Source organism: Pan paniscus, chromosome 18, assembly GCF_029289425.2.
Source record: "Pan paniscus chromosome 18, NHGRI_mPanPan1-v2.0_pri, whole genome shotgun sequence".
NCBI classification, from domain to species: Eukaryota; Metazoa; Chordata; class Mammalia; order Primates; family Hominidae; genus Pan; species Pan paniscus.
Window position 1 is genome coordinate 75963894 of NC_073267.2, and position 22084 is coordinate 75985977.

The following is a 22084-nucleotide window of genomic DNA, read 5'->3' on the forward strand; positions in this document are numbered from 1 at the left end:
ATGGGTGATGCCATCTCCCGCCCAGCTGGTAATGAGCTTGGTGCTGCTAGACAAGGGCAAGGCTCTCATCTGCTGCTGACGCAGGTGAAGGGAGAGGCATCTTCAAGGTGACCCCATGGGGCTGGTCCCAGAGGCAGGTTCTGCGTGCTGTGCAGGGCAGGCAGGCGCACACACGCACACACACACACACACACACACACACACATGCACGCACATCCAACTCTAGGTTTGCAATCTAAGCACCTGCAACCCTGCCATGGCCAGGGGTCATGGGGGATCATGGGGTGACCAGTGTGTCCCAACCCACATCTGGGGTCAGAAGACATTCCAGAGCCCCATCGGGGACAAGATTCTTGGAGCCAGCCCACTATTCTACAGCAGTGTGAACCCCTCACACTACCCTCCCTAAGGAGGGCTGGTGTCCCTAACACTCCCAAGTCCTGCCCTGGGCTCTGAAGGTGAGAGGACGCATGACAGAGAGCAATCAGAGTGGCCATTGGCTCAGGAGTGGTAGCAGGGAGAACCGGGATCATGCTAGATGAGTGGTAGCCAAAAGCTCCATTTCATAACCAGCTCTAGCCAGTTGTAGTCACAGCATGGAGTGCTGTGTTGAGAAGGATGCCGAGTCTGCCTTCTGAACCGAACTGGAAAGAGAACCATGGTCAATTAGTAATGTCTGCCATTGGCATAGACTTAGAAAGTGGTGGCAGGTACGCTATAGATTCACCAGACAAGGACTAGATTTCTCCTAAGTTGAGGTCAAACAAGCCAAATTAAACTGACTCCATTTGCCTACAAGAAAAAGATGGAGGAGAGCCTCACCTTGCCACCTTTTCTCTGTGAGTCTTGAAGAAAAATTACAAGCTTTAGTTTACAGTAGCCAAGGGAATAAAAATTAGAGGTTGGCACTTCATCCAAAACTCAAGCTGTCACAATCAGTCAAAAAATAGAGAAGAAACTGAATTCTAGACTAATGAAGAGACAGACACAGAGCCAACTAAGTTCTCTGCAGTTCACTCAGTCACCCAACAAATATTTAATGAGCACCTATTATGTGCCCAGCACCTGATGGGTGCTGCAGATTCATGCAATAAAAGAGTCAGGACAAGGCCAGGGGCAGTGGCTCACACCTGTAATCCCAGCACTTTGGGAGGCCGAGGCGGGTGGATCACCTGAGGTCAGGAGTTCGAGACCAGCCTGGCCAGCATGGTGAAGCCCTGTCTCTGCTAAAAATACAAAATTAGCTGGGCATGGTGGTACATGCCTATAATCCCAGCTACTTGGGAGGCTGAGGCGGGAGAATTGCTTGAACCCGGGAGGCAGATGTTGCGGTGAGCTGAGATCGCGCCATTGCACTCCAGCCTAGGCAACAAAAGCAAAACTGTCTCAAAAAAAAAAAAAAAAGTCAGGACAGATGGGATATCTGCCTTCAAAGATCTAACAATCAAATGAGGTGGACAGGGAATCCAAAGACATCACAATTTAATAAACAAGTAAACAAATAAATAAGCAGGATGTTTAGGGATTGTGATGACTGCTGTTCAAAGAAAACACATGGCATGATATATAGTGGGGTGGAGGTCAATCAGGAGCAACCTGTCTGAGGAGCTGACTTTTAAGGAAAGCTCTAAAGGATGAGAAAGAGGCAGCTGTGCACCATGTACTTTGCGGGACTACCATGAATAATACTCATGAATATTCATGTACAAATTTTTGTGTGGACTTATGTTTTCATTTTTCTTGAGTATATGCCTAGGAGTGCAAGTGCTGGATCATGTCATAATTATGTTTAACCATTTGAGAACTGCCAGTCTGTGTTCACAAAGCAGCTGTACCATTCTACATTCCCACCAGCAGTTATTAAGGGTTTCCATTTCTCCACATCCTCATCAACACTTGGCATTATCTGTCTTTTTGATTATAGCCATCCTACTGGGTGTGAAATGGTATCTCATTGTGGCTTTGATTTGCATTTCTCTGATGGTTAATGATGTTGGGCAACTTTTCATGTGCTTACTGGCCAATTGTATCTTCTTTGGAGAAATGTCTGTTCAGATCTTTTGACAATTTTTTAATTGGGTTGTCTTTTTATTATTGAGTTGTAATAGCTCTTTACGTATTCTAGGTAAAAGTCCCTTATGAGATAAGTGATACACAAATATCTTCTCCGATTCTACCGACTGTCTCTTCACTTTCTTGAAGGTGTCCTTTGCTGCACTAGTTTTTAATTTTGATGTTTATCTATTTTTCTTTTGCTTCTTGTGCTTCTGGTGTCGTATCTAAGAATCATTTGCCAAATCCAAAATCATGACAACTTACCCCTATGTTTTTATCTAAGAGTTTTATAGTTTTAGGTCATACATTTAGGTCTTTAATCCATTTTCAGTTAATTTTTGTATATTATATAGGGAATCCAACTTCATTCTTTTGAATGTAAGCATTCAGTTGTCCTAACACCATTTGTTGAAAAGACTATTCTTTCTTCCATTTAATTGTCTTGGCACCCTTGCTGAAAATCCACTGACCATAAATATGAGGGTCTGTTTCTCAACTCTCAATTCTAGTCCATTTATTTATATGTCTATCTCCATGCTAGTACCACACTATCTTGATCATAGTAGCTCCGTAGTAAGTTTAGAAATCAGGAAATGTGTCCCCTCCAACTTTGTTCTTCTTTTGAGGTTATTTTAGCTACGTTTGGTCCCTTGAATTTTCACGTGAATTTTAAGATCAGCTTAAGATCATTTCGGTTTCTGCAAGGAAGGCTGGGACTTTGATCAGCATTGTGTTGAATCTTCAGATGAATTTGGGGAGTATTGTCATCTTAACAATATTTAGTCTTCTGAAACATGAACATGGGATGTCTTTCTATTTATTTGGGTCTTTAATTTCTTTTGAAAATCTTTTGGAGTTTTCAGAATATAAGTTTTGTACTTTTTTTTTTTTTTCTTGAGACAGAGTCTCGCTCTGTCACCCAGGCTGGAGTGCAGTGGCGCGATCTCGGCTCACTGCAAACTCCGTCTTCCGGGCTCAAACGATTCCCCTGCCGCAGCCTCCTGAGTAGCTGGAATTACAGGTGCCTGGCACCATGCCTGGCTAATTTTATTTGTATTTTTAGTAAAGACGGATTTTACCATGTTGGCTAGGCTGGTTTCAAACTCCTGACCTCAGGTGATCCACCCGCCTCAGCCTCCCAAAGTGCTAGGATTACAGGTGTGCGCCACCACGCCCAGCCTAAGTTTTGTACTTCTTTAGTTAAATTTACTTCTATTTCATTCTTAATTTCATTTTAGGTTTGGTCATTGCTACCATATAAATATACTATTGATTTTTATCTATCAGCCTTGTATCTTGCAACTTTGCTGAATTTATTAGTTCTAATAGTTTTTTAATGAATTCCTTAGGATTTTTTATGTACAAGATTATGCCATCTGCAAATGTAGTTTTACTTCTTCCTTTACAATGTGGATGCCTTTTATTTCATTTTCTTGCCTAAATTGCCCTGGCTAGAATCTCCGATATAATGTTGAATAGCAGTACCAAAAGTGGACATTCTTGTCTAGACCCTGATCACAGGGAGAAGGTTTTAGTATTTCATCATGAAGCACCATGTTATCTGTGAGTCTTTCATAAATGCCCTTTATCAGGTTGAGGAAGTTCCCTTCTATTTTTAGTTTGTTGAGTGATTTTATCAAGAAGGAGAATTCAATTCTGTCATATTTTTCTGTATCTGTTTTGATCATGTGGTTTTTGTCCTAAAGTCTATTGATATGGTATATTACATTAATTGATTTTTTGGATGTTAAATCAATCTTTCATTCCTGGGATAAATCGTATCTAGTCCTAGTGTATAATCCTTTTTATGTATTACTGGATCCAATTTGCTAGTATTTTGTTGGGGATTTTTGCACCTATATTCCTAGGAGATATTGTTCTGTAATTTTCTTTTCTTGTAATGTCTTTGTCTAGTTTTGGTATCAGGGTAAGGCTGGCCTTATAGAATGAGTTGATAAGTGTTCCCTCCTCTTCTATGTTTTAGAAAAGTTTATGGAAATTGGTATTATTCCCTTTTTAGCTTTTTCTGTTGTGATAAAATATATATAACATAAAATTTATCACTTTAACCATTTTTAAGTATACAGTTTGCTGGTATTAAGTACATTCACACTGCTATGCAGCCATCAACACTATCCATCTCCAGAACTCTTCTCATCATCCCAAACTGAAATCCTATATGCATTAAAGTTATTATTTCTTCTGTAAACTTTTGGTAGAATTCTCCAATGAAGCTATCTGGTCCTGGGATTTTCTTTCTGGAAAAAGAAGCTGAGAACTTTCTCGTGTTAATAATTCAATCTCTTTGCTTGTGATAGGCCTCGCCAGAGTTTCTGTTTCTTTTTAAGTCTTTTTCCTTACCTTTGTGTATTTCTTGGAATTTGCACATTTTAGCCAAGTTATCCAGTTTGTTGGCATACAGTTGTTCATAGTATTCCCGAAAATTCTTATTTCTGTAAGGTCTGTAGTAACACCTGTAACTGGGACCACAGGTGTGTGCCACCACACCTAGCTAACTTTTTGTATTTTTAGTACAGATGGAGTGTCACCATGTTGGCCAGGCTGGACTTGAACTCCTGGCCTCAAGTGATCCACCCACCTCGGCCTCCCAAAGTGCTGGGATTATAGGTGTGAGCCACCTCAGCCGGCCAAATTTGTTAATCTTTTTAAAGAACCAACTTCTGGGCCGGGCGTGGTGGCTCACACCTATGGTCCCAATTACTCAGGAGGCTGAGGCAGGAGAATCACTTGAACCTGGGAGGCAGAGGTTGCAGCTGCACTCCAGCCTGGGAGACAATGCGAGACTCTGTCTCAAAAAAAAACAAACAAACAAAAAACAACAACAAAAAAAACACACTTCTGGTTTTATTGGCTTTCTCTATTGTTTTTCTATTCTTTATTTCACTAATTTCCACTCTAATCTTTATTATTTCCTTCTCTCTGCCCACTTCAGATTTTAGTTTGCTCTTCTCTTCCCAGTATCTTAAGGTAGAAGGTTAGGTTGTTGATTTGAGATCTTTTTACATTTTTAATGTAGACATTTACATACATAAATTTCCCTCTAAACACTGCATTAGCTGCATCCTGCAAGTTTTTTGTTTTGTTTTTGTTTTTGTTTTGAGATGGAGTTTTGCTCTTGTTGCCCAGGCTGGAGTGCAGTGGCACGATCTTTGCTCACTGCAACCTCCGCCTCCCAGGTTCAAGTGATTCTCCTGCCTCAGGCTCCCAAGTAGCTGGGATTACAAGCACCCACCACCACGCCCGGGTAAATTTTTTTGTATTTTTAGTAGAGACGGAATTTCACCATCTTGGTCAGGCGGGTCTCAAACTCCTGACCTCAAGTGATCCACCCACCTCACCCTCCCAAAGTGCTGGGATTACAGGCATGAGCCACTGCGCCCAGCCTGCATCTCACAAGTTTTAGTGTGATGTCATTTTAACTTATCACCAAAGTGAGGCAGACAAATCCAATTTGTCAGTACAGAGTGATTTATTTGGGGAACTTAAGGATGGAAGTGTAGTCTTGGAGAGCAGCAAAACAGGTAGATCTCCACACTGTTGCTCCCCAGACCCAGGGCTTATATATCACAGGGAAAGGGTATACATGCTCTATGCAAGACAATTAAAGGCAGCCCTCCAGAACAGGCAAGAATGCTACATGCGTCATAACCTATAATTTGTGCAATAACATCAAGGCTGACATGTTCTTATGCTAAAGACAGTAAATAAAGTGAGAATCAGGAGGTTTTCACAGGACCAGGGCTAATCAGAAGTCAACATGGCAGATTAGCATCTGTATTAGTCCATTCTCACATTGCTATGAAGAAATACCCGAGGCCGGATAATTTATAACGAAAAGAGGTTTAATTGACTCACGGTTCCAGATGGCTGGAGAGGCCTCAAGAAACAGACAATCATGGCGGAAGGCACCTCTTCACGGGGCAGTAGGAGAGAAAATGAGTACAAGCAGGGGAAATGCCAGACACTTATAAAACCATCAGATCTCATGAGACTCACTCATTATCACGAGAACAGTATGGGAGAAACTGCCCCCAAGATTCAATTACCTCCACCTGGTCCTGCCCTTAACACGTGGGGATTATAGGGATTACAATTAAAGGTGAGATTTGGATGGGGACACAGAGCCAAACTATATCAGCATCCAAGAGGGAGTCACTCTTGTCTCCACACCCCACATTCTCACATCGGAGGGTCAGGAAGCATGCATGTCCAACCAAAGCCTTAGGGCGCTCCCTCACTCCAGTGCGTGCCTCTCCAGGGGAGCGTCTTAGAGTGAACTTCAGCAAAGGCTTGGCTCTCAAGAGTGAGATGACGCACTGGCCCAGACACTAGAGCCTCCATCTCACTGCCTCCTGATGAAGGCTAGTAGGCTGCAAGAGCCACCAGCATGGGCCACACCTGCCCCAAGTGCATGTTTCTAGCCCCAGCTAAGGTCCCGAGTTTGTGCTTTACCACCTGTTCCTGTCCTAGGTTGAGTGTGATTGAGGCTTTTGGGGTCAGTGCTAGAAAGGTATGGGAAGGAGAAACGATCACAGCTGAGTGTCAAGCCTCTGATTGGTAGATGGCCAGGCCCTCACCTGGGAAAAAAGCCCTCCTACAGCTACTCAGGCAGGTGGCCACCCACGCTCTCCTTGATTACCACCCAAGACAGAGGCCTCACTCTCCTGAGGCATCACAAGGCCTCCCTGCCATTTCCCCATCTGGTCTCAAGACTGGAGCTACTCACTCAATACATGCATTAGGAAACTTTGGAGTGCCCAGCCCCATTGTTGAGTTTGAGGACACAGAGAGTGATCAAACACAAGCCCTGGAAACCAGACATGATCATATGTAACAAATGCAAAGCTGGGGCTTGAACATGGGCTCTGGGAGAACGTGCAAGGGGACCCCTCTCAGAACAGAGCCTACGAAAGATCTGACCTTCCTGGTGCTTGCCCGTGACCCTGTGGTTCATTGAATGTCTGAAGCTGGCTCCCTACTGCTGTTCAGAGATCCGGCTGGCAGCCTCAGGAAGGGTTTGCACTGAGAGCAGGAGAGGCACTGAGGGCAAGAGAGCAAGCACTGGACTTTGAAGCCAGATCTGGGTTCTAGCTTAGCTCTGCTGTGGAGTAACTGAGCAACCATGGGCCAGTCACTTACCAGCGCTGAGTCTCAGTCCACCCATCTGTGAAAGGAGAAAGTTGCATCCTGAGTTGCAGGGCTGAGTTGGAGGGAATTCAGTGACACTCCAAGACACTCACTAATGAGGAGCTGACTGTCCAAGTGAGGCAGTGGGTGCCCATGGCTGCCCCTAGCTGACTCTGACCCCTCCCCAGGACCCCAGCTCCCAAGGCCCCAGCATCTTTTCCGGTGAGAGGACTAAGCCACCCGTCCCCAGGAGCTTCTTTCCGTAGGCTCTCAAGGATCCAGCTGTTAGTCCTGGAGAAGGTTCCTGCACTCTCCCCGTGCTCCCACCACACCACATCCTCCCTGGAAGTCCCCTCCACCCTTCTGTGCCTTTGTCCCTCCTGGAATGCCTCTCCCTGCCTTCCCTGACTGAGCTAACTCATCCTCACCCTCCAAGATCACCTTGGCCTTACCTCTTCTGGGAAACCTTCTCTCATCTGATCCAACCCCCTGACGCATCTGGGTCAATTTCAGCCCACAGCCCCAGGCCTGCCTGAAGCCGGCAGAATCGTTACTCATACTCTGTCCCCCTGTGCATCCCCCACTGCTTCCTAAAACATTGGTAAAATCATGTTGACCTTTCAACTTGTCTAGCTCTAAGAGTCTTGGATTCAAGCCTCAGCTCTACCACTAATTTGCTGGGTGACCTTGGGCAAGTCCACTGCCCTCTCTGAGCTTCCCGTTTCCTATCTGTGAGGTAGTTCAGCTTGTGGGCAGAGGCTTCAGAGGAGAGGAGGGACAGTCAGCCCTCACTACCAGAGGCTCCTGCAGGCAGCGGAGTGAGGCGCTGCTCTGCTCTCCTTCTCCCTCCCAGGAGCAGCCAGGATAGAGTCCGTGGGCCTGAGCCCAGACCCTCCTCCATTTATTTAGGGAGCAACAGCTCACAGGGCAGCAGGGGCAGAGAAGGAAGGGGTGTGGCAGGCCTGGGCTCCAGCTCAGTGTCCTCTCTCTCTGTCCACAGTAGCACGATACAACCGCACCAGCTACTTCTACCCCACATTCTCAGAGAGCTCGGAGCACAGCCATCTGCTCGTGTCCCCCGTGCTGGTGGCGAGTGCCGTCATAGGTGTGGTCATCATCCTCTCCTGCATCACCATCATTGTGGGCAGCATCCGCAGGGACAGGCAGGCCCGGCTTCAGCGGCACCGCCACCGCCACCACCACCACCACCATCACCATCACCACCGCCGGCATCGACACCGAGAGTACGAGCACGGCTACGGTGAGCTGCCACCCACCCTGGGGCCCTGGGACCTCATCTGACTGCGATTGCAACACAGGAGGCATCAAGGAGTTGGCAACTCTGCCCTGGGTGGAGCAGGGTGGTCGGGAAAGCATCCTAGAAGTCTTGGGTGGTCAGGAAGAGCTCACAGGCGCCCACCATAATGTTCTCGGTGACATGAGAGGCCCAGATGACTGCTAAGAGAGAAACTCAGAGTGAGGCTGAAGGTCATAGGGAGAGTGTGTCACTCCTCCCCTGCCACTGTTGGTCCAGGCTGCACCAAGGGCTGGTCCATCTGGTGTCTCGATGGATGGATGGATGGATGGATGGATGGATGGATGGATGGATGGTTGGGTGGAGAGATGAGTGGATGAATGAAGAGAGGAATGGATGGGTGAGAAGGGAGAAGGACTCGTAGGAAAATGGATGGGTGAGGAGTGAGATGATGGATAGATGGAGGTTGAGTGGAAGAGTCAGTGGATGGGTGGAGAGATGGATGGGTGGAGAGTATGAATGGATAAATGGGTAGATGAAAGGATGGATGAATGAGAAAATGGAGGGATGGATAGATGGGTGGATTGAGTGTTATGCCTGAGTGGAGAGATGGAAGGGAGGGTTGAGTGGAGGAATGGAAAGATAAATAGGTGGGCAGTGGGATGGGTTGATGGGGGTGAATATATGAATAAGTGAATGGGTGAATTTACGGAATGAATGATGAGTGAATAAAACTATCCCTGGTGAGAGTCAGCAGAGTGCAAATAGAACTGATCTGAGGGTCTCCCAGTTGTTGGGATCACCCTTAAACAGAGTTGGTGGCTAATTCTTGGGTGACCAGTCCCAAATCTGTGCATGTGACTAGAATGCCTGAACTTTTTACAGAACGCAGCCACCTGACTGTGTCACTCCTGGAAGGGGCCAGCTGTCTAAGGCAGCAGGAAAAAATTCAATTGCATTCCATTCTCAGACAATTTTCAATGGCAGGAAAAAGCCAGACTCTTCCTTCCCAAATCACCATCCACAGGCCTTCAGGGGCCTCTGCCTAGGTCCAAGGCCACCACCAGATAGGGAAAAGAAAAGCAGGACCTTGGAGGTACTTAACAACAGTAGGCACCCTTCACACTGCAGGGTGAAGTGATGCCAACCTCCTAGGAGCCAGAGCCATGGCCAGACCTGAGGCGTTTCCCCCTCCAAGGCAGGAAAAGCTTGGGGAAAAGATAGGAAACATTTTTAAAATAGATTGAATTGGATCCGATCAGCCCTGGCCTTTGGGGCCCCTCCTCCCCCTCCCAGACACACCCTGATTAGCCAGGTTTGGGGTATTTCCTGTCCTTTTTCAGAGTTAACTGGTTAAGGAGGGGACTGATGGGTAGCTGGAGCTGGTGAACAGGCGCCTGGTAGTAATGGCCAGTGAGTAAGGAGTGCTTGCTGGGTGCCTGGCGCTGTCTGTGCACATAATCTCACTGCAAAATCCTCACCATGGTCCTAGTGAGATGATAAAAGTCCTACCTTTTATCATCATTCCAATTGACAGATCGAAAAGTTGAGGCTGGAGTGATTAAGTAACCAAGTGGGATCGCCCAGCCAGCAAGTGGTGGATCCCAGACTTGAGCCCAGGCAGCCTGACCTGGCACCCACAGGCTGCCCGCTGCACAGCACTGCCCGGGAAGGGAGCTGGAGGTGTCGGGGAGACGCCCCTGGGAGCCGCCCCGTGGGCTCAAGGCAGTGTCCGGCAGACACGTACATGGCCACAGTGGGTGTCACTCAGACCTGGATGTCGCTCCCCTGGGAAGCTGTTAGGAGAACCAGAAGAGCAGGAGGCTGGACCTTGTGTAAGACACAGAGGGACATCCCGGGATAAGTCGGACAAGTGGCCACGGTTGAGGAAAGACACAGCAGGCTAGTGGACTGTTCTCACTGTCCAACAATGAGGATCAAAGAGAAAGTTCAGCATGAATAAAACAGATGTGGAAAGCTCAGCCCACCCAGTCTCTGCAAGTCTCCCCAGAAGCCAGGGACTCCCCAAGGAGACAAGCCAGAAGCACTCCCAGGCCAGGACGGGCCTGTCCCACCCCTGCATCACCAACCTGAGCCTGGAGAGTCCAGGGCTCCTGCCCAGAGCATGCCCATCCCCTGCAAGAGAAACCCAGGACCCCAAGCCCTGGAGGATGCCGGGTAGACCCAGGATGGTCAGTCTGCTGCCTGCCCCTCGCACAGCCTGGCCCTTGCCCAGCTCCTCCCACTCTTTTCCAATCCCCTGTCCATGCTCCTTCCAGCCTCTGCCCTTTGCCTGGGCTCTTCCCTCTGCCCTGACTGCCATTCCCTGGGCTTCTCAAACCGAAAAAAAGCCTTCCAGGCCCCACTCAAAGGCTGCCTCCTTATGGGAGCTTGTCTGGCCTCTCCTCGCGCCTACCAGGCAGAGCTGGATGGGTGTCCCCCTCCTCTGTACCTCCTCGGCATTGCACCCATGCCTCCCTCAGTGTCTCGGTCATGGGGTGATTGTGCTGCATCCATGAGAGCAGGGCCCACAGGTGACTCGTCCCCACACAGGCTCGGGCCTGGAGGAAGCGCTCCATGGGCAAGGTAGGAGCCACTGTATTTTATCCTCAAGGCAAAAGATGTAGTTGCCCCCTTTAAAGACTAGGAAACTAGTCAGGTGCGGTGGCTCATGCCTGTAATCCTAGCACTTTGGGAGGCTGAGGCGGACGGATCATCTGAAGTCAGGAGTTCAAGACCAGCCTGGCCAACATGGCAAAACCTTGTCTCTACTAAAAATACAAAAATTAGCTGGGTATGGTGGCACATGCCTCTCATCCCAGCTACTCAGGAGGCTGAGGTAGAAGAATCGCTTGAACCTGGGAGGCATAGGTTACAGTGAGCCGAGATCATGCCACTGCACTCCAGCCTGGGTGGCAGAACGAGACTCTGTCTCAAAAAATAAAAAATAAATAAAGAATAGGAAACTGGGCTGGGTGCCATGGCTCACACCTGTAATTTCAACAGTTTGGGAGGCCGAGGTGGGAGGATCACTTCAGACCAGGAGTTTGAGACCAGCCTGGGCAACACAGCAAGACCCCATCTCTATAAAAAAAAATGTAAAAATTATCCAGGTGTGGTGGCACATGTCTGTAGTCCCAGCTATTCAGGAGGCTGAGTCGGAAGGGTCCCTTGAGCCCAGGTCAAGGCTTCAGTGAGCTATGATCTCACCACTGCATGCCAGCCCGGGTGACAGCAGAGAGAGACCCTGTCTCTAAAAAAATAAGAAAAAAATTAAGACTGGGAAACTGAGGCACAAAGAAGCAACTTGTTCAATGACTTATCTTGGAGTGCACGCTAGGGGCCCACAGTAGTTCCCAAGCTGAGAGGGCTGAGGGGTTGGCCTTGGCGCAGAGGAAAGAGATGGGCCTAGGGGCAGGCCAGCCCCTCTGTAGCCTGTGGTGGCCTCGGGACTGGTGCCAATGAATGAGGCCTCGGCTCTATCCCTGGGGTGGGTGGGATGACTGAGGTCACAGCTCTGCCAAGCGGGGTCAGGCCCTGGCTTCCCCACTGCAGCCTGTGGTGGTGGTGACCCCTGTGGGGTTCCGGCCTCCCTGCCCCACTTCTGCTCTCAGCTCCAGCTCTGACACCTCCTGGGGCCTCGGCAGGGAGCCCAGAGGTGCTGTTGCCCCATACCTTCCCCCGGCCTTCTGGAGGATGCGCAGGGGCTGCCGGGAGCCTTGGGAGGGTGCCAGGGAAGAGGGAAACGCACTGTGAGCAGCTGTGGGAGAACATGAAAGCAGCACCGCCAGGCGCGGTGCCTCACACCTGTAATCCCAGCACTTTGGGAGGCCAAGCTGGGAGGATAGCTTGAGCTCAGGGGTTTCAGGCTGCAGTGAGCTACGATCACACCACTGCACTCCAGCCTGAGCAACAGAGCAAGACCCTGTCTCTAAAAAAATAAATAATAAATAATAAATAATAAAAGAGGGAGGGGCAGTGCACCAGCGAACCCCAACCTTTGGCACTGGGCCCCTTCCACCTGTCAGACACACTCACAGCCCCCCAGCTCTGGTGACTCAAGCCCTCCGGCCTCTCTCCCATCCCTCTGGCTGCGGATTCCTCTCCTCAGTCCCTTTATAGGTCAAGGTCCCTCAGATCCCACACCTTGGTCCTGGTCCTCTCTCTACACCCACTCCCTGCTCCACCTCATACACCATCCATCATCCTCCCTTACCTAGCTCCAGCCCGCAGGTCAGCTCCAGAACTGCATGCCCAGAAGTCCCCTGGACATCACCCTGTGAAGCCCCACAGGCACCTCAGGCTCCAGGTGTCCACAGAGGCCTGATTTCCTACTTCCTATGCGCATCCTCAGGAAAGCTGCCAAAACTCTCTTTGCCTCAGGCGAGTCGTCTATAAAACTGGTGCAAGAGGATCCACCTCAAACAATTATTGTGAGGACTAAATTAGCACAGCACCTGGCTAATGGGTAAATACATGCTCAATAAATGTGAGCTATTTTCATCATCTCTTTCTCCAAGAAAACCTGCTCCCAGGCCACTGCACTAATGTCAGCTGTCCCTGCCTGCCAGCCACCAGCTTGGCACCTCCAAGGCATTCTCCACAAGGCAACCAAAGTGACAGCACTGTGACCACTTCCCAATGGCTTCCCATAGCCCTCAGGACAGAGTTGGCCCTCTGCCTGCCCACAGAGCCTTTCTGTAGTCTAGCCAGACACAGAGAGGAGCCACAAATCTTTGAGAATGAGATGGGGGTGGGGGAGGAAGAAGAAAGAAGGAAGGAGAGAGGGAGGGAGAGAGGGAGGGAGAGAGGGAGGAAGGAAGGAAGGGAGGGAGGGAGGGAGGGGAAATAGAGAAGAAAGAGAGACAGAAATAAAGAAGAAAGAGAAGAGAAGAAAGAAGAGAGAGAAGAAAAGGAGAGAAAGAAAAAGGAAAAAGAAAGGAAAGAGAGAAAGAAAGAGAAAGAAAGAAAGAAGAAAGAAAGAGAGAAGGAAAGAAAAGAAAATTCTGTAATTCTGTTCCATCTTGAGCTTTAAGAGAGATCTGGTGGCTGACTCTGTCTCCTGTCACTTCTGCAGGTTTAGAGCAAGTGACTTCACTCTCGGTCTCTTCATCTGGTGGAAGGGGTAACCACTGCTCTCCTCCCACAGTGGGGTGTGAGGTAGATGAGATCATAGAGATTGAGCACAGCAGGTGCTCATGAGTGCCAGTTCCTCTTCCTCCCTCTCCCAGAGCCTGTCAAGGGGCAGTGAACTTGGAGTGATGTTAAATAATGAACCAAGGTATGGGGGTAAACAGGAGGTTTCAGCTTATGTGAAGTGGGAAGCAGGGCTTCCGGAGTCCTGGACTATTTGGGTCTGTGCTGACAGGGAAGTCAGGAGAGAAGGGAAAAGAAGGGATTTGGGAAGTTCAAATGGGAGTGGAGGGTGCGGGTTTCTTTCCAGCTGTCTCTCAGGAGCTCTGCCCAGCTGGATGTCTCAGGTTTGGGGTCTGAGCACCTTAGGGCAGCCTCAGTTTTCCCAAGATGCTCCCCTCTGGGAAGTCCAAGAAAAAGCAGCCCAAGAAGAAAGGGTAGATAGCAGTTTGCTCCAGCTCTAACAGCCCTCAGCGCTGCCCACCCAGTCACTCCTCTCAGGTCCAGGAAGCAGCCCTGACTTTCCCCAGGGATCCCTGTGTGACAGGCACACCTGCTGCCCTGCAGGTGGAACCCTCCGTGAACCCAAAAACCCTTCCCTGGCAATGCTGGCTGGTGGGGCGAAGGGGTACCTGGCACCCGAGCCCAGCAGCCCTGGTTCAACTTCCAGTCTCACCTTGTTGCTGTGTGCTGTTGTCTTTTCTTAGTTTCTTCCCTAAGTTCTTCCAAAAATTCTGTCTCTCAGCTGGTGCCCTGAACAGGAGAAACAAATGGCATTTCAGCTCCTTTTTTACAGCATATGTTATTGACTTCATTTCTCCTAGTAGAAAAGTAATGTGTGTTCATTATAGAAAACCTTAAAAATATAGACAATATAAGAAAAGAAATATAAAGAAAGAAATAGGCCAGGCGTGGTGGCTCACGCCTGTAATCCCAGCACTTTGGGAGGCCGAGGCAGGCAGATCACGAGGTCAGGAGATTGAGGCCATCCTGGCTAACACGGTGAAACCCCGTCTCTACTAAAAATACAAAAAATGAGCCGGGCGTGGTGGCGGGTGCCTGTAGTCCCAGCTACTCGGGAGGCTGAGGCAGGAGAATGGCGTGGACCCCGGAGGCAGAGCTTGCAGTGAGCTGAGATCACGCCACTGCACTCCAGCCTGGGCGACAGTGAGAGACTCCGTCTCAAAAAAACAAAAAAAGAAAAGAAAAAAAGAAAAAGAAATAAGGGTCATGATCCTCTGTCATCTGGACAGGGCCACCATCAACGTGTTTGAATATTTTCTTCTGAGAGCTTTCTCGGTGTCGGTATATAACCCTGGAATTGGAATTGTACCTGCAGATAGAATTTCATATCCAGATTCTTCCACTCACTATTATATGAAGAGTGGGAAAAAGAGTTTAGGGGAATGGGAAGAGCAGTCTTTGGGGTTATACAGAGTGCATAAATTACAACTCCATGCTTCACCACGTATGTGACCCTGAGTATCAGCTTCCTTGTCTGTAGAATGGGGATGGCAACTGCGCCACTCACAGCAGAGAAAGGTTATAGCTCCGCCCCTGATGCCAAGCCCCACCCCCAGAGGGGAGGAGGCACCTGGGAGCCCTGGACTGAGGAGACCTCATGTCTCAGCCACCTTTGCAGCTCCCACTGTTCCCATCCAGGACGAGACATGTCAGAAACTGGGCTGTAGAGAGCTTAGCAAGGAGGAGCCAAGACACCCAGCTGCCCTCTGGCCCAACCACTCACTGTGTGTTGTCCTCCAGCAAGTCACCGGGCCTCCCAGAACCTCAGCTGTGGAATGAGAGGATTGTGCTCCAGCAGCATTTCCTAAACAGTGTTACTAGGTCTAAGAAAGGAAGATTCTGAGGTCGAATGCTGGACAGGCACAGTTAAATGTGTTTTTTAGCTGCAGGACTTTTCAGAGCTTTTGATGTACTGGTGCATGGTAAAAAATGCAGAGGAGAATGCAGTGTGGGGAGCTGCCAGACTCATCATAGAAGCCCCTTTTTTTCCCCAAGATACCTAAAGGGAAGTGAGTGTGGGAGGGCTGATCCCAGAGTTCTCTGAAGCCCTCGTTCCTTGCTACTCTCCACCCCATTTTCCATGCCCAGCCCAACTCCACAGCTCAAAGCTCCCTGTTCACACCACACTCTTCTTTCTTATCTCCCTCCTTGGAAAGCTATTCAGTTCCCTCCTCCCAGCCTTCCCCTCTTCCCCTGGTTAAATCCTAGACAAGACTCAGCTGTAGCAGCCCCTCCTCCAGGAAGCCCTCCCTGACTTCCAGACTGGTCAGGCCTGCCTTTACTCCCACAGTCCCAGTAGGACCTCTACCAAAGCTCATGACACACTGCCCAGTGCCAGGTTATCCCCAAAGCAGGCTGCCACCACCTTGGAAGCTGGCCAGGACAGGGCCAGCTCTGCTTCCTCTCTGTATCCCCATGCCCAACACGACAATGGCACCCACATCCTGGAGCTGTCACTGATGGATGAAGGCAGCTGTGCTTGGTGAGGAGAGGAGTGGTCAGGTGGGGAATCAGAGCCTCCATGGCCCCAGGTAGACCTACAGACCCATGAGGACTGTCCCTGGATCCTGGTCTGAGGCCCAGGCCGGTGGTCTGTTCCCTGCAGTGTCGGACGAGCACACATACAGCCGCTCAAGCCACAGGATGCGCTATGCCTGCAGCTCCTCAGAGGACTGGCCCCCACCCTTGGACATCAGCTCTGACGGGGACATGGATGCCACAGTGCTCAGGGAGCTGTACCCAGATTCTCCACCAGGGTAAGGAGGCCTCGTGGGGAAGGGGGCATCAGAGGATGGGGCCCTGGACACAAAGACCCCCCAACTCCATCAAGGGAAAGAGTGGCACCTCTCCATGTCATATAAATGCAGAAAACATCTGCTCAGTGGGCATGGCCACCTCCTCCCCACTCCTGACCAAGTAGGTCCCACTGAGGCAGTGTGACTTAGCAGATGTCACCTGGAAGTGCTAGGAAAGGAAGAGACAAGCCCAGCTCCTCAGGCTGTTGAGTAGGTGTGCCGGGAATGCCCTTGCAGTTTCAGGGGAGGTTCCGTGGCAGCTGTTCTGAATTCCCTGGGGATCTGCTCCTCTGGGTGTCTCCCTCAGGGTGGGAGGGAAGGCCAGAGGAGTATTTGGCTATTTCAGTGGCCGTGGGATCAACTTCCCCCTAGGGAAAAAAAACTGTATTGTGTTTCTATAAATAACACCAGGGACTGGGGGGTAAAGAGGGGACAAGCCCATATGCTGGCATCTGATGGCCCCAGGTGCACTCGCTCTGGAAATTCTTTCTTGTATGATCATGAGCAAGTTACTTAATCCCGCTGTGCCTGCTTCTCCATTGTGGAAATGTCCATGTAATAATACCTGCCCCAGCCGGGCGTGGGGGCTCACGCCTGTAATCCCAGCCCTTTGGGAGGCTGAGGTGGGGGGATCACGAGGTCAGGAGATCGAGACCATCCTGGCTAACACGGTGAAACCCCATCTCTACTAAAAATACAAAAAATTTGCCGGGCGTGGTGGTGAGCGCCTGTAGTCCCAGCTACTTGGGAGGCTGAGGCAGGAGAATCGCTTGAACCCGGGAGGCGGAGGTTGTAGTGAGCTGAGATCGCACCACTGCACTCCAGCCTTGGCGACAGAGTGAGACTTCATCTCAAAAAAAAATAATAAAATAATAATAATAATATCTGCCCCACAGGATACTCATGAAAATGACACAGAAGTGCCAGTAAAATGCTCAGCAAGGCACTGGCTTTTCCCACCAGTGGTGTCGTTACTATTTCGAGGCCACAGGTGATAACTATCATGCTGAGGAGGACGAGGGGAGGGGATCAGGGAGGATGGGCTGACACAGGAAATCGGCCTTTGTCAAGGGTGTGTGGTGCTTGGGTTGGGAGGAACTGGGACCTTCAGAGATACAGAGGAGGGTGTGACCAGCAGAGGGCACAGATGAGCAAAGGCCCAGAGGCAGGCGAGCACGCGTGTGCCACACTACAGAGGGCACAGTGGGGTTTGACCTCCTCTCCCCTTCCCCTGCCCTGGCTTTCCAGTCATACCCACCTGGGTTTGAGCCCATCCTGGACGCCGCCCAGGTTGATGCTCTCAGGCATGTCACTGTGGCTCTCAGGGGCTCCATTTCTTTGTTTATGAAATAAGGACAAATAACCCTGCTTCCTGGGTTTTCCTGGGAAGGAAGATACTGTGGGTATCTGGGGATGTGGCTCAGGGTTAGACCTGAGCCCTTGGTTCCTGAGGCCATAGCCTGAGGACACAGGCACCTCCCCCATCCCCAGCTGCCTCTGCCTGGTGCAGCTCATCTAAAGGACAGGAACAGGTGGGGCTGCTTCTGATGGAGGTGGAGGTGTACAGATGCCCTGGGGGTGCCTGGGAGCCGACTTCTCCCTGAGTCAGAGCAGAGGGTTGGGTTGGCCTCAGACACGAGGGGATGCCCCAGCTGCAGGCCTCCATTGTGGTCAGGCACCCCCAAGGCTGGTTGGGTCCAGTGCCTGGACAGGGCTGGGTAGGCATGAGGCAGGGGTGGAGAGGGGTGGGGAAGGTGGGGGCACGACTACAAAGACAGAGGTGATTCCCCCTCCAAACACACACACACACACATACATGCACACACGAACACACACACGCACACACCTTCCGAGACCTCCCAGGCAACAAGGGTCTGGCTGAGCCTGGGGTCCCTGTGGCCTCACCTGCAGCCACTGAGGCAGAGACTGGCCTTAGGGATCAAGACGGGTTCCTCTCAGAGAAGTGGGGGGTCATGGAGCCGGAAGGAGGGAGTTATGCCCTCAGCTCCTGAGGACCCCAGAGACAGTGGCAGTGGGAAGAGAAAGGACAGGTGGAGCTTGTGCCCAGGAGGGCCCTGTGCCTGTGATCATGCCCACAGGAGTGGCTGTGTCCAAACTGCCCTCAGGGCCCTCAAGCAGCCCCCTCCCCATGGGGAGCTCTTCTCTGGAGGGCTTTTGTTCCTCTCCTGCCAGCCCCACTCAGGCAGATCACCCATCAGTACTCGAAGAGGGAAAGGGGTCAGGACCTCCACCATTCCCTGCTAGGAGACCCCTCCAGCCCTGGATGAATGGCCCGTGTCCTCCTCCTTGCCCTTCCACCTTCACCCCTGCCCCAGGGGCTCAAGCAGGGGTGGTGCTGCCAGTCCTTTCGGGGCAATGGGTGCTCTTTTGCTCTGCATCTGTGGGTTCAGAGGGGCCCAGGGGACTCTTTCCTAAACTGAGAAGGGGAACTTTGGAGTGGCTGGAGACCAGGGTGTCTGGTAGCCTGAGGTTGGTCCTACCCAGCCTCTGCACACCCAGTGCGCTGCGGGGAGATGCTCCCTAGACAGTGGCCACTGCTGTTGCGAGGCACCGCAGACCCAGGCAGCTCAGTGTTCATGCGTTGAGCTCACACCGCATATGAGGGCTGAGTCAGGTCCCAAATCCAGGTCCCAGGGTTCTGAGGTCCCCCTCTGGAGATGGAGGGAAGTAGCAGGGTTTCATTGGAGCCAGCGTGGACAAGGCCCACCCTGGTCCACAGCCAGGACAGCTTGTCACTGCAGATAGACCCCCAGGCCTTTGGGAGAGACCCAGCCCTAAGGCCTAGGTGGGGCACTGAGGGAGCCTCTTCTCTCGTAGCTACGAGGAGTGTGTGGGGCCAGGGGCCACTCAGCTGTATGTCCCCACGGACGCACCGCCACCCTACTCGCTGACTGATTCCTGCCCCACGCTGGATGGCACCTCCGACTCAGGCAGCGGCCACAGCCCTGGCCGACACCAGCAGGAGCAGAGGACTCCGGCCCAAGGTGGCCTCCACACGGTCTCCATGGACACCCTTCCCCCCTACGAGGCTGTGTGCGGGGCCGGCCCCCCATCAGGCCTGCTGCCACTGCCGGGCCCAGGCCCAGGGCCAAGGGGCTCCCAGGGCTCACCCACCCCAACCCGGGCCCCAGCCTCTGGCCCAGAGAGGATTGTGTGAGGGACCCAGCCAGCCGGGTCCTGCTGGTCCCTACAGGCTGAACCACATTCTTTAGGCACACAAAGGCGTGCACACACACACACACACACACACACACACAGAGATGCACACGTGACTCATAACACACACATAGACCAAACTTGTATACACACAGACATCTACACTGACATACCCCATGTACACACATAGATCTAGACGTGCTCCACATATGTGTGAACATGCGCACATACAGGCCTACCACAAACACAAAACCCACCTGCAAAGGTTTCACGGAACGTGGACCTGTCCTGGCCTCCCGTCCCTCCTCCCGGCCTGTTTGTTGTGCCTCTGTAGAGAGCGCTGCGGAGAGAGAGGCGAAGTAGGAAGTGGGACTTTCTCTTCCCTCTCCCGGGCCCGTTTGCCCCTACCCTCGCCCAGCAAGCTGCACCCAAATTCTATTCTGCCTCTGGAAACTGCTGGACCATCCAAGGTCAGCTGCCTGCCCTGACCCCTACCCCAGGGCCAGCTTGTCCTCCTGGGAGGCGGGACAGGCCCCAGTGAGGTTCCGTTGTGCGCTGTGCCTATCTCTCGATTCCAGGGCAGATGAGCCACAACATCACCACCCTGCCACTTACAAGGTGGGGGACCCGGGTCTGAGGTCTCAGGCGCAACCTGGAGGCCCTCACAGCCCACTAGGCCCCCTCCCAACCCCAGTACCCTCAGTCAGGTGGTGCTAGTACAGCTATCTCTGACGCTGCAGGCCCCAGGTAGATGGGCAGGGCCCTCCGTGGGTGTGCAGCGGCGGTTCCCTCATCAGTCCAGCCACTGCCCAGGACTAAGGGTCTTCAAGGAAGATGAGGCCATTGCCCTTCTCCAGGTGGCTTCACCACAGTGCTGCCTGGGCACCTCTCTGAGGCAGAGAAGTGTCCCCTTCCTCAGTCCCTGCCTGGCCGACCACTGTGGCCTGCACACGAATGGGTCAGAGCCAGACCCCGGAGCTGGTGCTGTCCTTCTAGGTGGCTGCTCATAGCTGGGGATGGTGAGTGGCTGTGTTCTGGCCTTGCCCACGTGGGTGTTTTCAGAGACAAAATGAAGGGGATATGCTCCCCATAAATACCACCTTGCCACCACAAGAGGACCAGAAGGCTACTCGGCCTTGCTGCCACAGAAGGGGATTTGTAGGGTCAGCCTGGCTGCAGAAAGGCTGGCTCAGATCTTGACCAAGAAACCCCAGCGATTTCCATCAAAGACCACGCAGGTAACAGAGGTGATTCCTGAAGACCCAGCCCACCGAGGGTGGCAGCCAAGCATCTCTGAGCAGTGTCCCTGCTAGCATCGCCAGCGGCCATCACTCTGCCTCCCTCCCACCTCTTGTCCCTCGTCGTTAAAAAACAGCACCCTATCCTGCTTCCCCACGTTTCCGTTCCTCCAATGAAGGGCTAAGACTATTTAGTAATCTCTTTCTTAAGCAGAGGAGTGGCAAGGATGGCAATCTTGAATTTTATTTTCTGTAGAGATAGCATTTCTTCTGGTGCGGAGCTGAAAGGAATCCACCCAGAAGTTCTGTAGCATCCTGCGTGCAGCCTCCTGGAGCCCCAGACTCCATCTGGGGGAGGGACTTGTTTACAAGCAGTTCTGACCACCTTAGTGGTGGACTGTTTTCTAGGCAAAAAATATCTGTCTGTTGTACTGTATAGCCTTTAAAATGCACTCCAGGAATGAGACTCTTTTAAGAAACACATCCTGCTTCTGCAATTCCAGAGAGTGCTGGGGGAAAAAAAGGGATAAAAATTCCTACCTACTCATCAGTGTTTGAAAGATGGAGCTGAATAGCTTTTCTTGTTCCTGGACTAGGCAATGAATAAGCAACAATGTATCTTTTCTGTGTTCAAAATAAATACATCATATCAATAAAATGTAGCAAAAAGTAACACTTTCAGAGAGTGCATAAGGGTTCCTTTTTTTCTTTTCTTTTTTTCTTCAGACAGGGTCTCACTCAGTCGCCTACACTGGAGTGCAATGGTATGAACATAGCTCACTGTAGCCTTGAACTCCTGGGCTCAAGTGATCCTCCCACCTCAGCCTCCTAAGCAGCTGGGACTACAGGCATGCACCACCATACCCAGCTAATTTTTGATTTTGAATTTTTGTAAACACAGGGTCTCGCTATATTGCCCAGGCTAGTTGAAACTCCTGGTCTCAAGCGATCCTCTCACCTCAGCCTCCCGAGTAGGGTTTATACCTTCTGAAACTTGTAAGAAAAGGAAACACTAAATAGCAACAAAATGAAAATACACCTCCGGCTAGCAATCTCTACCCATTCATTACCTCTCAAGATTAAGCACCATTGAAGCCTTGTCATTTTCCTGTTGATGTGGATATTTGGATAGTCAGTGCCTTACAGGAGTTGCTTTTTTTTTTTTTTTTTTTTAACCTCACTGAAACTTAGCATCATTTCTCTGAGACATGGCTGGTGTAACGTCATGAGGATGGGCCATCAACTTCAGGACCTGACTC

The 22084-nt window shown here is 50.9% G+C and overlaps 2 protein-coding genes across 6 annotated transcripts in view; one reads left to right on the forward strand and one right to left on the reverse strand.

Moving 5' to 3' along the window:
- BEAN1 (brain expressed associated with NEDD4 1) overlaps nucleotides 1–22084 on the forward strand; it is a 77395-nt gene that overhangs the window by 34144 nt on the left and 21167 nt on the right. The window contains exons 3-5 of one of the 2 annotated variants that reach the window (XM_034940357.3): nucleotides 8204–8464; nucleotides 16221–16371; nucleotides 19249–19589. In XM_034940357.3, the coding sequence (XP_034796248.3) occupies nucleotides 8204–8464; nucleotides 16221–16371; nucleotides 19249–19588 (752 nt within the window). In that variant the 3' untranslated portion in view covers nucleotide 19589. Of the gene's footprint in view, nucleotides 1–8203; nucleotides 8465–16220; nucleotides 16372–19248; nucleotides 19590–22084 lie in introns of those variants that run through there. The other variant, XM_063597624.1, reaches the window with a different exon arrangement.
- TK2 (thymidine kinase 2) overlaps nucleotides 931–22084 on the reverse strand; it is a 101527-nt gene continuing 80373 nt past the window's right edge. Inside the window, exons 8-10 of one of the 4 annotated variants that reach the window (XM_055100295.3) lie at nucleotides 19845–19927; nucleotides 14268–14344; nucleotides 931–8661 (exon numbers count right to left, since the gene is read on the reverse strand). In XM_055100295.3, the coding sequence (XP_054956270.1) occupies nucleotides 14307–14344; nucleotides 19845–19927 (121 nt within the window). In that variant the 3' untranslated portion in view covers nucleotides 931–8661; nucleotides 14268–14306. Of the gene's footprint in view, nucleotides 8662–9996; nucleotides 14345–17826; nucleotides 19083–19831; nucleotides 19928–22084 lie in introns of those variants that run through there. The other 3 variants (XM_034940353.3, XM_055100294.2, XM_034940352.3) reach the window with 3 other exon arrangements.